We start from the raw sequence: 15,857 nt of genomic DNA on the forward strand, positions 1-15,857 counted from the left end.
AAGGGGAAAGTGATAGAGAGAAGAAAGCTGAGAAGGAGTGGAAAATCTTTTCTCAGCAGAAATAAGGTAGACATTTTATTATTTTTATTTAATTTTATTCATTTTATTTATTGAGCCAGGAAATATTGTTCATGATCATTTTGTTCTTGTCAACAATATATTGTTCTGATATGATTTATTTGACTCTACTATCTTTTTGCTTAGTCTAACTAGCTACAGTTTTGTCAGTTTTCTATTCTGTTTGTGATACCTCCAGATTTGTTTTTCTTTTTCAAGATTGTCTTGGCTTTTTGGGGTCTTTTGAGGTTCCATGCAAATTTTAAGATATTTGCCCCAGTTCTGTGATAAATGCTGTTGGTATTTTGATAGGATTGCATTAAATGTGTAGATTTTTTTTTTTTGGTAGAATAGACATTTTAAGAATATTTTTCTTCTAATCCATGAGTATGGAGTATCTTTCTATTTATTTGTGTCATCTTCAATTTCTTTCATTGATGTTTCATTGATGTTTTATAGTTCTCAGAATATAGGCCTTTCACCTCCTTTGCTTTTCTATTCTGTTTTATTTATATCTGCTCTAATCTTTATTTCCTTTCTCCTGCTAGATTTGTGTTTAGTTTTCTCTTGTTTTCCTACTTCCTTAAGTTGTAAAGTTAGGTCATTGATTTGAGATCTTTCTTGATTTTTAAAGTAAGCTTGCATAGCTACAAATGTCCCCCTAACCACTGCTTTTGTTGCATCCCATAAGTTTGGTATGTTGTGGCTTTGTTTTCACTCATATTTAAAGAGAAGAGAAGGAAAGAAACCACAAGAGACTCTTAATGATAGAAAACAAACTGAAGGTTGATGGAGGGAGGTGGGTAGGGGGATGTGCTAGATGGGTGATGAGTATTAAGGAAGGCACTTGTGATGAGCACTAGGTGTTGTATGTAAGTGATGAATCACTGAATTCTACTCTTCAAACCAATATTGTACAGTATGTTAACTGAAATTTAAATTAAATAAACAAACATTTCAAATTCCATGTGATTTCTTCTCTAATCCATTGGTTTCTTTAAGGGAGTGTTGTTTAATTTCCACAAGTTTGTGCATTTTCCTGTTTTCCTTATGTTATTGATTTCTAACTTTATTCCATGTAGTCAGAGGAGACACCTTCTATGACATTTCTCTTTTATACTGAGATTCAATTCGTAGCTTAACTTACGGCTATTCTGGAAAATATCCCGTGTGCATTTGAGGAATGTGTATTCTGCTGTTGTTGGGTCTATGTTTTATATATGTCTGATAAGTTTACTTGGTTTATTATGTTATTTAAGGCCTCCATTTCCTTCCTTACCTTATGTCTGGTTGTGCTATCTATTATTGAGGATGAGACAATGAACTCTTCAACTATTACTAAAACTGTCTATTTTAGAGGCCAGTTCTGCCAGTTTGGATTGCATATGTTTTCATGGTCCATTACTACGTTTGTAAATGTTTATAACCATTATATCTTCTTGCTCTATTGAATCTTCCATTAAGTATGGTTTCTTTGTCTCTGTAAATCTTTTTTATTAAGTTTAAAATTTTAATTCCAGTATAGTTAACATACAATGGTACACTAGTTTCAGGTGTACAATACAGCGATTCAACACGTCTGTACATTACTCAGTGCTCATCATGATAAATGTACTCTTTAATCTCCTTCACCTATTTCACCCATCCTCCACCCCATCTCCCTTCTGGCAACCATCAATTTGTTCTCTATAGTTAAGAGTCTGTTTCTTGATTTGTCTCTCTCTTTCTTTGTTTGTTTCTTAAATTCCACATTTGAATGAAACCATATGGCATTTGTCTTTCTCTGACTGACTTATTTTGCTTAATATCATAATCACTCTCTCCATCCATGTTGCTACAAATGGCAGGATTTCATTTTTTTAGGGCTGAGTAACATTCTATTATATATATACACCACATCTTCTTTAACCATTCATCTGCTGATAGACACTGGGCTGCTTCCGTAATTTGGCTATTTTAAATGATGCTGCAATAAGCATAGGGATGTATATATCTTTCAAATTAGTGTTTTTGTATTTTTTGAGTAAATACCCAGTAGTGGAATTGCTGGATCATATGATAGCTCTATTTTTAACTTTTTGAGGAACCTCTGTGTTGTTTTTCACAGTGGCCGCACTAGTTTGCATTCCCACCAACAGTGCAAGAGGGTTCCTTTTGCTCTATATCCTTGCCAACACTTGCTCTTTATTATTATTATTTTTTATTTATTTTTTTTTTAAATTTTTTTTTAATGTTTATTTATTTTTGAGACAGAGAGAGACAGAGCATGAGCAGGGAAGGGGCAGAGAGAGAGGGAGACACAGAACTTGAAGCAGGCTCCAGGCTCTGAGCTGTCAGCACAGAGCCCGACGCGGGGCTCGAACTCACAGACTGTGAGATCATGACCTGAGCCGAAGTCGGACACTTAACCGACTGAGCCACCCAGGCGCCCCTATTATTATTATTTTTTAGTTTTAGCTATTCTGACAGGTGTGAGGTGATATCTCATTGTGATTTTGATTTGCATTTCCCTGATGATGAGTGACGGTGAGCATCTTTTCATCTGTCTGTTGGCCATCTGTATTTCTTCTTTGGAGAAATGTCTGTTCATGTCTTCTGACCATTTTTTAACTGGGTTATTTGGTTTTTGAGTGTTTTCCCAACACCATTTGTTGAAGACTATCTTTTTCTCATTGCATATTCTTGCCTTTTTTTGTCAAAGATTAATTGACCATACCATCATTGGTTTGTTTCTGAGTTTTAGATCCTCTTCAATTGATCTACATGTCTATTTTTGTACCAGTACCATCCTGTTTTGATTACTATAACTTTGTAGTATAATTTGAAACCTGGAATTGTGACCCCTCCAGATTTGTTTTTCTTTTTCAAGATTGTCTTAGCTGTTTGGGGTCTTTCTTTTGAGGTTCCATGCAAATTTTAAGATTATTTGCCCTAGTCCTGTGAAAAATGCTGTTGGTATTTTGATATGATTGCATTAAATGTGTAGATTTTTTTTTGGTAGAATGGACATTTTAAGAATATTTTTCTTCTAATCCATGAGTATGGAATATCTTTCTATTTACTTGTGTTATCTTCAATTTCTTTCATTGGTGTTTTATAGTTCTCAGAGTATAGGCCTTTCACCTCCTTTGTTAAGTTGATTCCTCGATACTTTATTATTTTTGATAATTGTAAATGGTATTGCTTTCTTAATTTCCCTTTCTGTTGCTTCACTAGTAGTGTATAGAAATGCAACAGATTTCTGTACATTGATTCTGTATCCTGCAACCTTACTGAATTCATTTATCAGTTCTAGTAGTTTTTCAGTGGAGTCTTTTGGGTTTTCTACATAGAGTATCATGTCATCTGCAAATAGTGAAAGTTTTGCTTCATCCTTACCAATTTGGATGCCTTTATATTCCTTTTTCTTGTCTGATTGCCATTGCTAGGACTTCCAGTACTATGTTGAATAAAAGTGGTATGAATGGGCATCTTTATCTTGTTCCCAATCTTATCTTGTTCTTCATCTTAGGGTGAAAGCTCTTAAGTTTTTCACCATTGAGTATGATTTTAGCTGTGTTGTGTCTAGGTGTGAGCCCAATGCAGGGCTTGATCCCATGAACCATGAGATCATGACCTAAGCCAAAATCAAGAGTCAGACACGTCTCTACCTAACTTTTCATTGCAGTTATTGCAATTTTCAGCTTCAGAATTTCTTTTTTGACTTATTTTTTGATTTTCTATTTCTTTACTGATATTTCCATTATGTTTATAAATTGTTTAATTGACTCTCTACACATCTTCCTATAGATATTTCAGCCTCTTTAAACAGTTATTTTAAAGTCTTTGTCTAGTAGATCTGCCATGAAATCTTGTTCAGAGACAGTTTCTACTGCTTTATTTTTTCCTTTGAAGGGTCCATACTTTCTGTTTCATTGTATATCTTGTGATTTCTTGTTGAAAACTGAACATATGAATCTAATAATATGGTAACTCTAGAAATCAAATCTTCTCCCTTCACCAGGGTTTACTTGTTTGTTTGTTTGTTTATTTGTTTGTTTGTTTGCTTGTTTTAATTGCTGCAGAGTATATCTGTCCCAAGGATCAGCCTGAGGTGTTAAGGGCTTTTCAGGATTTTCAGACCTTGCACTTCTCCCTGTACATGTGCAATGACTTTCTAATTTCTCTTGCATATACAATTGCTTTTGAAAGTCCTAGGTTTTACGGGAATCTACCCCAAAAACCAAGAGCACACTTTACACACTGTATGTTAGCCAATTTGACAATAAATTATATTTAAAAAAAAGAAAGAAAGTTCTAGGGTTTTTTTAAGACCTAGTTTTTAATGCCTGGCTCCCAAAGGGTGAAAAAAGAAAAACAAAAAGGGAAAATAAAGCACTGGCCTTTAAATGTACTGGAAGTCAATTCAGCAAGAGGAGAAGGGGCTTGTCACAGTGGGGCAGTGCAACAATAAATACTGCTCACTTTTTTATCTGCACTTCAGAAATCTGAAGCAGCAATCATCAATCAGAGCATGATTCCCCATTATTTGGAGCACACTGTCTTATTTACCTACTCTGGCTCACCTAAGTTATAAGCAAGCTGATTCTGGAGACATGAATGGCTGCCTGCCACAAGGCTGAAAAGTAAAGGATGTCAGCTTCTACTGTACTAAGTGCTGAAATTGATCAAATTTAACTGGAATTTACCATCCAAGCCTTTCCTGGCAATTGTAAGCCTTCTATAGACTCCAGAGTTCCAAGACAAATCAGACAAATTCTGTAAGTGCAACTTTTGTGCAGGTGAGGAGACAGATTCCTGACATACTACTGTAATGTGCCATTTCCCCAGATTCCTCTTTTCTTTTTCTCAGCCCTCCCTTCCATGTACAGCTCTCCTGAACTCATCACTGACATTTGTTCAGCACATCCCCTCCCACCGTTCTCTATCTACTCATACATTCAAATGCATTCATAAGAGCTATGTCCTGTATTTACAAAGAAACATTTTGTTGACCTATTGCTTTTGCCATTTGAAAATATTTCATTGAGGGGTGCCTGGGTGGCATCCGACTTCGGCTCAGGTCATGATATCACAGTCTGAGTTCAAGCCACGCATTGGGCTCTGTGCTGACAGCTCAGAGCCTGGAGCCTGCTTCAGATTCTGTGTCTCCCTCTCTTTGACCCTCCCCCATTCATGCTCTGTCTTTCTCTGTCTCAAAAATAAACATTAAAAAATATTTCATTGGAATCACTTTAATGTTGTATGCTGTAGATATATCAAAACTCATCCACCCACTCCATACTGATGGAAATTCACTATCTTCCAGTTTTTTACAATAAAATCAATGTTATCACTATTATGCAAAAATCTTTATATGACAGTAACTGTATTTCAATGAGATAAGTTCCCAGAATATTGTCTTTCATTTTAATATGTATGTTTATATATTGGATTTCTCAAAGACTATTGCAATTCATATTCCCACGGGTAATTTATGAAACTATATTTATTCTCCTAGCACTTTTAAATTGTATTCCACTAAATATTAATGGGGTTGAACATTCATTCATAAATTTGTAAACCTTTCCAATTTGCTTTCCTGTGATTTGCCTACTTATGTCTTTTCTTCATTTTCTCTATGCCTAAATATTTCCATATCTGTATTCCCAAATTCTTTTCATCACGGAGCTATTAAAAACAATGCCTGAAGAAGTTCTTTAAAAATAAAAAGACTATATGAAGAAACTAGAAAAGGTTAAGAAAATGAAATCATATAATATGGAATGAGAACTATACCCTCATTACCATTACCCTAAATATAATGACAAATAACTTTCTACAAATCTATACAATGGGTTTGTACATTGATCTTCCTCTTCCCTCAGACACTAGTGAAAATTCTTCAAGTGTGGTAAAGAGATTGTCTCTGCCCTGGACTGGTCTGGATTACTTTGTAAGTGTTATTTGGCCTCTGTTGGTTTCTTCTGTGTGAACCAATCTGTATTGTCAATGAAATGTGAAAGACACTTTCTGGATATTTTCTCCTTTGAGTACTTGGTTGTTATTTGTGTTCTGAAACATTTTAGTTAACTAAAACCACTGTTCGTGTTTTCATGGCTTTAAAAGAATGGTAAATTTTACATGATTTTAAAAAAGCTGATAGATTTAGAATCAAAACATCTAGGTCCTTGACTCAGCTTCTACCATTTATAAATTGTGATTCAGAACAAGCCATGAAATCTCTGAGAATCAGTTCCATCATCAATGAGATGGAAACTGGATCCCCTTCCCTACTGACCTCCCAGCACTTCCCTGAGGAGCATATGGACACACAGATGTAACAGCATGGAGAAAACAGTAACACTACTTCCAGAACAATCATAACACCCTGCACATTCTCTATATTAATAAAGTGTGTCTATTCAACTTTATGTCATAGGCAGACTTTAAGCAGCCCACTGGATTCCACCAGCCATCCCCCTCGCTGAAGATAGGAGTCTCTGTCTTAGAATGTAAAACTTCCCCACAGTGAAAGTGATTTTAATGTTCAAATATACATTTTTTTTTACCACAGAGCCCTGGTGTTTCATTTACTACTTCATCTGGTGCTCAGCTGAATATACACAGAAATATCCCAATGCTAGAGAGAAAAACCAACTGCATCAGACTTCCAGAAAAATACCATGGCTGTCCCCAACACAGACACGGATTCACCACAATCAATTTTCAATAATATTTTTGACCATATAAGACTGATTTTAGATTCTATCCATGTGTAGCATGTAACCCTACTGTGTTGTTATATGAAAAATCTATCTATCTTTCTACCTTATTTACAGTTGTGACATATTGCATATTGCACACATTGCCAGACACTTAGCAGGTATAAACGTGTTTGCTGTTGTTGCTTTTACATAATTAAATGAATAATTGAAGCAATAATCATTTCCTTTTGCAGGATTCAGTAGTATTTCCTACTCAGCCCTGCCTCACTGGAGCCAGAAACAGGAACCACGTACCTGAATGTTCTTGCAAAGATTCAAAGTGGGTCACATGCCATGCAATAGATGTTAGGCAGAAATCTCATAAACTATAAGGTTTGAATACACTGAGTGCATGTGTGAGTGTGCGTGTGTGTGTGTGTGTGTGTGTGTGTGTGTATGTGTAGGGAGGCATTATAAAGAAGAGTGGGTTCAACAAAGCTGGGGTTCAGGAATTAAAGGGATATAGAACTCAAAACCCCTTTTACTTCTGGTTTTCATCAATTCTTAACCACAGCACACCCTAGTCATGCTCATTCCAAACCTAATCCTGAGTAACAACAGTAGGTCACTTACAGAAAATTTACATGAAACAAATTTAGCATGTAATCTGAAAATTTTCCTTATGATTTAACTAAGAGGACCATTTTTATATGTTATAACTCAGAAACTCCTAACTTGCACACAAATTACAAAAAAAAAAATCTCCTTCCTAATACACAGGCAGAGGTGAATCCTATGGCTTACTTATTTGACTCTCAGCTGTGACAACTTCAATAGAATTATTCTGTCTCTCAAAACTTCTTTTATCACATTTCATGTAACACACAGAATAAAAAAACTACAAAGGATAATCCTATGCTGTGCATGTAAAACACCTGACTTGTTTCCTCTGACATATTCCTCTCTTTGAAAGAGGTCCAAATAGTTTCATAGTACTTATAAATGCATTAACTAAAAAACCAATTTGCCTCTTAAAACTTTAGCACCTTAAATTTTACAATGTCTTTTTATCTGCTTTTTTATTAATAATTTCCCAAATAATCTGAAAGAATGGGATCTAATTTTAAATAAAGAATTTTCTTTTCCTGAAATTGGAACAGAAGTCATTTGTATTTGAATCTCATCATATGAAAGATCAATGACTTTTAAATCCACTCTTTGGTCCACCTCAAAAGAGCAGTAAAATACATGAAGAGTGAATGCAGTCTACAATGTCTTCAAAGGATCCCAAATACCACAGCCATAAACTTTTCTTCCAGTATGGAAAACAATTTTATCAACACAGTAAAACAAAAGCAAAATGAAAACTCCACTCACGACCCCTTTTTTTATATAAATAGTGAAAATCAAGCATATTAATATTGGGGTCAGAACATGGGAAATGAGTGGTCATTTAAAACCACAGGTCATGGATTTAGCAATGCCAAATGCCTCAAAAACAATCAAGCCAACAATCTAGCTATGCTAACTTTCAAAATACCTAAATAGTGAGTAGAGATTGGAAAAAGAGTAAAATAGTGAATGTTTTTTAAATTATCTTAGAAAATGTTTAAGTTGTCACTCCATGCAACATATTAAGGATTTTTGAGTGTTCATCAATTTGCCGTTTTCTCAAAAGAAAAACAACCCAACATTCCACTACAGAAAAGACACTGTCACCATTTCATTTATTCACCAAATAGTGCATTCAGACAAGATTGGGCGCAGTCAGGGTGTTATGGCCATAGACCAAATAGTTCTTTCAAATTGTCATTGTTCTAGCTGCGGTTTGAGATTACCGTACTTCAAAATCCATACGGGAGTAACATATGAAAGCCACCAAAAAGCAGGGGTGATTTTATTGTTCCCAGGTCTACCAGGCCTGTGAATTTAACTTTTTAAATATCAAATAACTTAAGATTTTATTCTATCAAGAGAAATCCTGTCTCTACATACTATTTCTAGGGCCTTCCCAAAAGAATAGAGTCACAGAAAACTTTCCTTTCTCATCATTTTACACTCTATTCCTTCTTCCTAACTTGATTACAACTCATTATTTTATCTCTACTTACCCTACCTGGTTCCCTACAAATGTGAGCATAGCTATTGGTCTTCATTCCCAAGACCACTATTAATATGGGTATATTATAAGTTTTAATGAAAACTTCATGGAAAGTGAGGGATAATTACAGTATTCTATGGAGCAGGTTATAAATTCAGAATGAAATATGGTTTCTAAAATTTTATTGTCCATTCCCTACTGAGGGACCTCTGATTTATTGGCCATATATCTCTTTGGGCCATAGAATAATGGCATGTTCCTGGAAAATCTTTCTTCCTGTGTCTTGTTTGAATTAGAAGACTCTGAAAACATTTCACATTTTTCTTTTCTTGCAAAAATGTCAGCATTCAAAATAGAAAAGTTTTCTCATATTTCATGTTTACTAAAATAAAAATAAAGTGAATTAGAAAGTATACTAGAAAAATTAGTTGACTTGAAATCAAGTAGCTAATAGTCTATTCTAGACTTCTCTATGAAGAAGCTGTGTGACTTTAATTAATCATTAACCCCAATAAATATTAACAATCTATTATGTGTGACTTTGAGTGGTAAAAATGAAATCTCTGCTAAAAGAAGTTTAATGTGTAGGGTTTGCAGCTGCAAAGTGGAGTAAAATTGATAGTTGTTATGGAATCTTTTATAATTGTGAAACATTGGCATTTGAAGGAGTCATAATCCTGCCCACAGTACAATGGAAAGAAAGGAATAGAGACAGATTATCTAGTTCATGGTTCCAACTGCACATTACAAGTGTCAGTTAAGAAACCCCCCAATGCACAAGGTAACACTTGTGTTATTTTATTGATCATTTGTTAAATCATTCATCTTTTTCCAGGAAAAAAGTCCATTAATGACATTTTAAAAAACAGATAAATATGTTTCTTTTTTTTTATGCTCTGATGGTAGTTGCCACATTATTTTATTTGTTGCTTCCAATAGACCTGTGAAAAAGATACTATTATTCTCCTTTTTTACATCAAGTCTTTCACTTCTGGTGAGCAGCATATTAACCCATGAAGTTTTAAAACATGCATGTATATCCTGTTTTCCATTTCATAAGCTCTGGATTTGAGACTCAGTATCTCCATCTTTTTTTAAGTTCAACAAGTGATTCTAAAGTATAATTAGGCTTAAAATATCCTTCCATATATAAACAAGAGAAGCTATTAGAGGTTAAATAATCTAATCTTAGAATATGTTTCTTAATGTTATTCTTAAATAGGAAAAATGAGGAAAAGTTGTAAAAATGGTAATCAAAGGAATCAGATCAAACCTAAAAAAAAAACCACAGAAACAGATTGAGAGAAGACTCATATTTCCTTCACCACAGTGAGAAACAGGATAGGAAGACTTCCACTAAAAATACTATAAATAAACACACGAAATATCCCTACCCTATGACCACTTGCACAGACACTGTTTCTGATCAAAACACTCTCCTACCGAGGGTTCTTCTTAGAGCAATTTTAACATCTTTGTTCCTCAAACTATAGATTAAGGGGTTCATCATGGGAACCACATTGGTATAAAAGACAGAAGAGACTTTACCCTCATCCATAGACCCAACAGAAGATGGTTTAAGATACATAATTGCACCTGACCCAAAGAACAAGGAAACAGCAATTATGTGGGAACTGCAGGTGCTGAACGCTTTGGACCTGCCCTCAGTGGAACTGATGCGGAGGATGCTGGAGAGGATGCAACCATAAGACACAAAGATGGTGACACTGGGCACAATGATGTTGATGCCCACCACGATGAAAACCACCAGCTCATTCACGTAGGTGCTTGTGCAGGAAAGCTGGAGCACGGGGAGGATGTCACACAAATAATGGTTGATGGTGTTTGCATCACAGAAGGTCAGTCTCAGCATGCATCCTGTGTGGGCCATAGCACCCGAAAATGCCATCAAATATGAACCAAGCATAAGGCTGGAACACGCTTTAGGGGACATGACAGCATTATACAAAAGTGGGTTACAGATGGCCACATAGCGATCATAGGCCATTGATGTCAGCACATAGCATTCAGAAATTACAAAAAAACAGAAAAAGTAAAGCTGGGTCATGCATCCCATATAAGAGATAATGTTTTTCTTTGATAGGAAATTCATCAGCATTTTTGGTGTAAATACTGAAGAATAGAAGAGGTCTATGAAGGACAAATTGAAGAGAAAAAAGTACATGGGGGCGTGTAGGTATGAATTCAGCCCAATTAAAATGATCAAGCCCATATTTCCCAACACAGTGACCACATACATGACTAGAAATAGGCAGAACAGGGGAAGCTGGAGTTCTGATAGGTCTGTTAATCCCACCAGAATGAATTCAGTCACAGAAGAGGCATTTCCAGGAGTCATTCTTTTCTAAGGGGATCTGTGGACACACAAGAAAACTCAGAAAAACTCAGTTCTTCCTGCAATATCTCATCCCACAAGAGAGTGTGTACACTGGGAATGTCTAAGACTAGCCCAACCCGGACCCATTGAATCTGTCTTTTCCATCAACATGAGACTAAGTGACAGGGACTTTCCCTTACTAGAGTCTTAATAAGCTAAATGTAGCAAAGTGCATCACAAACTTTGCCTTAAGAGGGAAAGCCAGTGCTGCCACATGCCAACGTGACTGCTGGAAAACCAAGGTGAGTAAGAAGAAGCATGGCCCACAACAGAATCATCCTTGTCCCATCTCACTATTTCTTCATTCACTTGAACCTTCTCATCACCAGTAAAGTTGGAGGCAGAGATCCTAACAAGCTGAAGCTGGCCTCTAACGGGCCAAATTAGACTTAGTGGATTGGGAACCATGAATATTGTTCCTAATCCAACACTAAGGGACCAGAGTCTAGGTGAGGTTGAGTTACTGTCCCATGTCACAGAGAAAACGTCATAAATCTAGAACATTGAGGGTTCCACCCATGGAGAGGGAACTGACTGAGATACTACATCCCCTGAACCCTCTGATCTCTGAACATTCTTTTATCCCCTGAAACATATTATCCTGTCAGTTTTACTTGAGTCTTAGGACTACACAAAATGGCGGGGGGGGGGGGGAGGGAAGTGGCTTACCTTACATTTTTGGACTTCCATGTCAAATCAATAAGGACATTGATACAAACAGAATTCAGAAACTCACCCTCCTTAGGCCAGAAAACCTCAGTGCTTCCTTATGTTTGGTATTTACCCCTGTAGTCTTGGAAAGGAAATTTCAGGCTCTTGAGGCCTTGGTTTCTTTAATTCTAAGAGGATTTAGCCCATACTTAATTTCAGATATGCCCTTCAAATATTTCTGGACTATATATCATAATTTCTGATTATAACTTTCAGTCCTCTCAAGCAGCAGAGACCAAAGTCTTTATTATCATCACATTTGCTACTTAAGACACAAAAGACTGAATGTGAGTTTAATGATAAAGTGCACTTGATTATAAACAGGGTAGATGTTTGCTCAGTCTCCATCCCAAGGAATAGAGTCTATGTACAAAAGAGAAATAAAGGGATTGATTGTGTTTACACTCGGGACCACAATCTCTCTTTAGTTCTTTAGGGACTCAACAGCTAATCAAGTTTACATTTCACTCTAAGGATTGTACATTCCCCAAGGCAGAGGCAAAACTAAACTCCCATCTTTCTATCATCTTCATCTCTTAATGAAAATCTATTGCATAAGTTCTTTCTCCCTTTCTTCCCATATCCTAAATGAAAACTTTCCATAGAGTTTACCTACAGCCTTATTTCTTTTTCTTAAATATTTCAAATATTGCAGTAATTCAATTCAGTTGTTATCTCTCCTGGGTCACCTCCAAAAAGAAAGGTTAATACCTTTCTCACTTTTAATGGTGTTTTTTATATTTTTTAAATTCCAGTATAATTAAGGTACAATTTTATTAGTTTCAGGTATACTGATTCAACAACTCTATATTTTATTCAGTGTTCATCACAATAAGTGTACTTTTTAATGTTTATTTATTTATTATGTGTGTGTGTGTGTGAGAGAGAGGGAGAGAGAGGGAGGGAGGGAGGGAGAGAGAGGGAGGGAGGGAGGGAGAGAGAGAGAGAAGGGGAAATGAAGAGAGAGGGAGAGAGAAAGAGAATCCCAAGCAGGATTGGTGCTGTCAGTGAATAGCTCTATGCAGGGCTTGAACCCATGAACTGCAAGATCATGACCTGAGCCAAAACCAAGAGTCAGACACTTAACCGACTGAGCCATCCAGGCACCCATGATATATGTACTCTTAATCCCCTTAATTTATTTCACTCTTACTCCCACCCACCTCCCCCCTGGTAAGATTATCAATTTGTTCTCTATAGTTAAGAGTCTGTTTTTTTGGTCTCTTTTTTTCTTTATTGTTTTGTTTCTTAAATTCCACATATGAGTGAAATCTTCTGGTATTCATCTTTCTCTGACTGACATTTAACTTAGCATTATACAATCTATATCCATCAATGTTGTTGTAAATAGCAAGATTTCATTCCTTTTTTATGACTGAGTAAAATTCTATTGTATATACATATCGCCTCTTCTTTCATCTATCAATAGACACTTGGGTTGCTTTCATATTTTACCTATTATAAATAATAGGGGTTCATAGAGCTTTTCAAATTAGTGTTTTTGTATTCTTTGGGTAAATACGCCATAGTGGAATTACTGCATCATATAGTAATTCTATTTTTAACTTTTTGAGGAACCTCCATACTGTTTTCCACAGTGGCTGCACCAGTTTGCATTCCCACCAGCAATGCATGAGAGTCACCCTTTCTCCACATCCTCACCAACACCTGTTGTTTCTTGTGCTGTTCATTTTAGCCGTTCTGATAGGTATGAATGATATTTCATTGTGATTTTGATTTGCATTTCCCTGGTGATGAGTGATGTTGAGCATCCTTTCATATGTCCATTGACCATCTGTATGTCTTCTTTGGAGAAATGTCTATTCATGTCTTCTCCCATTTTTTAATTGGGTTACTTGGTTTTTTTTTGTGTTGAATTGTATAAGTCCTTTATATTTTGGATACTTACCCCTTATTGGATATATCATTTGTAAATGTCTTCTTGCATTCAATAGGTTGGGTTTTTTATTTTGTTGATTGTTTCCTTTGCTGTGCAGAATCTTTTTATTTTTATGTAGTCCCAATAGTTTATGTTTACTTTTGTTTCCCTTGCCTCAGGAGACATATCTAGAAAGATGCTGTTACAGCCAATGTTAGAGAAATTATTGTCTGTACTCTCTTCTAGTATTTTTATGGTTTCAGGTTTCACATTTAGGTCTTTAATCTATTTTGAGTGTATTTTTGTATATGGTGTAAGAAAGGTGGTTTTTTTTTTTTTGCTATAACTGTCCAATTTTCCCAACCCCATTTGTTAAAAAGACTGTTTTTCCATTGCATATTATTGCACTCTTTATCATAGATTAATTGATCATATAATCATGGATCTATTTCTGGGATCTCTATTCTACTCTATTGATCTATGTTTCTATTCTTGTGCCAGTACCATACTATTTTGATTACTATAGATATGTAGTATATTTGATTACTACAGTAGTATTTGATTTGTAGTATTTGATTACTACAGATTTGTAGGTAGCTGTTACTTTATTGAGGGTGTTTATCATGAATTCATGTTGTACTTTGTGAAATGCTTTTTCTCCATATTGAAATGGTAATATGATTTTTATCCTTTCTCTTATTGATATGATGTATCATGACGGTTGATTTGTGAATTCTGAACCACCTTGCATCCCAGGAATAAGTCCCACTTGATCATAGTGAATGATTTTTTAAATGTATTGTTGGATTCAGTTTGCTAATATCTTGTTGAGGACTTATGCATCTATGCTCATCAGAGATATTAACCTATAGTTCTCTTTTTCTGTGTTTCAGTTTTATGCTGGACTTGTAGAATGAATTTGGAAGTGTTTCTTCTTCTATTTCTTGGAGTAGTTTGAGAAGAAAAGGTACTAACTCTTCTTTAAATGTTTAGTAGGATACGCCTGTGAAGCCAGATATCTGGTTCTGGACTTTTGTTTTGGGAAGGTTTTTCTTATTATTATTGATTATTTTTCATTGCTGGTAATTGGTCTCTTCAAATCTTCTATTTCTTCCAGCTTCAGTTTCTAGGAATTTTTTCCATTTCTTCTACTTTGTCCAATTTGTTGGCATATAATTTTTCATAATACTTTCTTATAATCTTTTGTATTTCTGTGGTGTTGGTCATTATTTCTCTTCTTTCATTTCTGATTTTGTTTGAGTCCTTTCTCTCCTTTTTAAAAAATTATTCTGGCTACCGTTTATCATTTTTGTTGATCTTTTCAAAGAATCAGCTCATGGTTTCATTGATCTGTTCTATTTTTTTTTTAATTTCTATTTCATTTATCTCTGCTATAATCTTTATTTCTTCCTGTTACTGGTTTGGGGTTGTGTTTGTTCTTCTTTTTCTAGCTCTTTTAGTTGTAAGGTTGGGTTGTTTATTTGAGATTTTTCTTGCTTCTTGAGGTAGACCTGTATTACTATAAACTTCACTCTTAGGCTGCTGGGGTGGCTCAGTTGGTTAAGTGTCTAACTTCGGCTCAGGTCATGATCTCGCAGTTCACGAGTTCAAGCCCTGCGTCATAGCTTTAGCCCTGTCCATGTTTGTGGATCTCACTCCTGTAAAGGGATATTCTAGCAAAGTGGTTGAGAGAGTGGGAGTGGGCCCTCAAGTGAGACTGAGTTTAAGTCTGGGCTTTTAAGTCCTTAATTATGAGGCTGAAGGCAGTGATAACTTCTCCGGCCCTTGTATGTATACTTTTATATTTACTTATACCTATGTATATCTATAAAATGAGTTTAGTAAAGAGCAATCTCATAGGGATTGCTGTGAGGATTAAATGGGTTAAATCATATAAAGTATCAGAAACATGCCTGACACATAAAAGGGGCCTGATAAGTGTTGGTACCCCTCCCCTGTTCCCAATCCATATTAATCATATCAAGGTTTTTCAACCTTGGCACCATTAACATTTTGAACAAGATA

At 35.5% G+C, this 15,857-nt stretch overlaps 1 protein-coding gene across 1 annotated transcript; it reads right to left on the reverse strand.

Annotated features, from left to right (window-relative positions):
- Positions 1 to 10,270: 10,270 nt before the first annotated feature.
- On the reverse strand, positions 10,271 to 11,212 carry LOC124505300 (olfactory receptor 8B3-like). The gene has a single exon (XM_047071205.1). The coding sequence runs from the start codon at positions 11,201 to 11,203 to the stop codon at positions 10,271 to 10,273; it is 933 nt and encodes a 310-aa protein (XP_046927161.1). The 5' UTR covers positions 11,204 to 11,212.
- Between the last annotated feature and the right edge of the window lie 4,645 nt (positions 11,213 to 15,857).

Source organism: Lynx rufus, unplaced genomic scaffold (genome assembly GCF_022079265.1).
Source record: "Lynx rufus isolate CCGP_SWC_20201006 ecotype Redwood Valley unplaced genomic scaffold, mLynRuf1.p SCAF_9, whole genome shotgun sequence".
Lineage (NCBI taxonomy): Eukaryota > Metazoa > Chordata > Mammalia > Carnivora > Felidae > Lynx > Lynx rufus.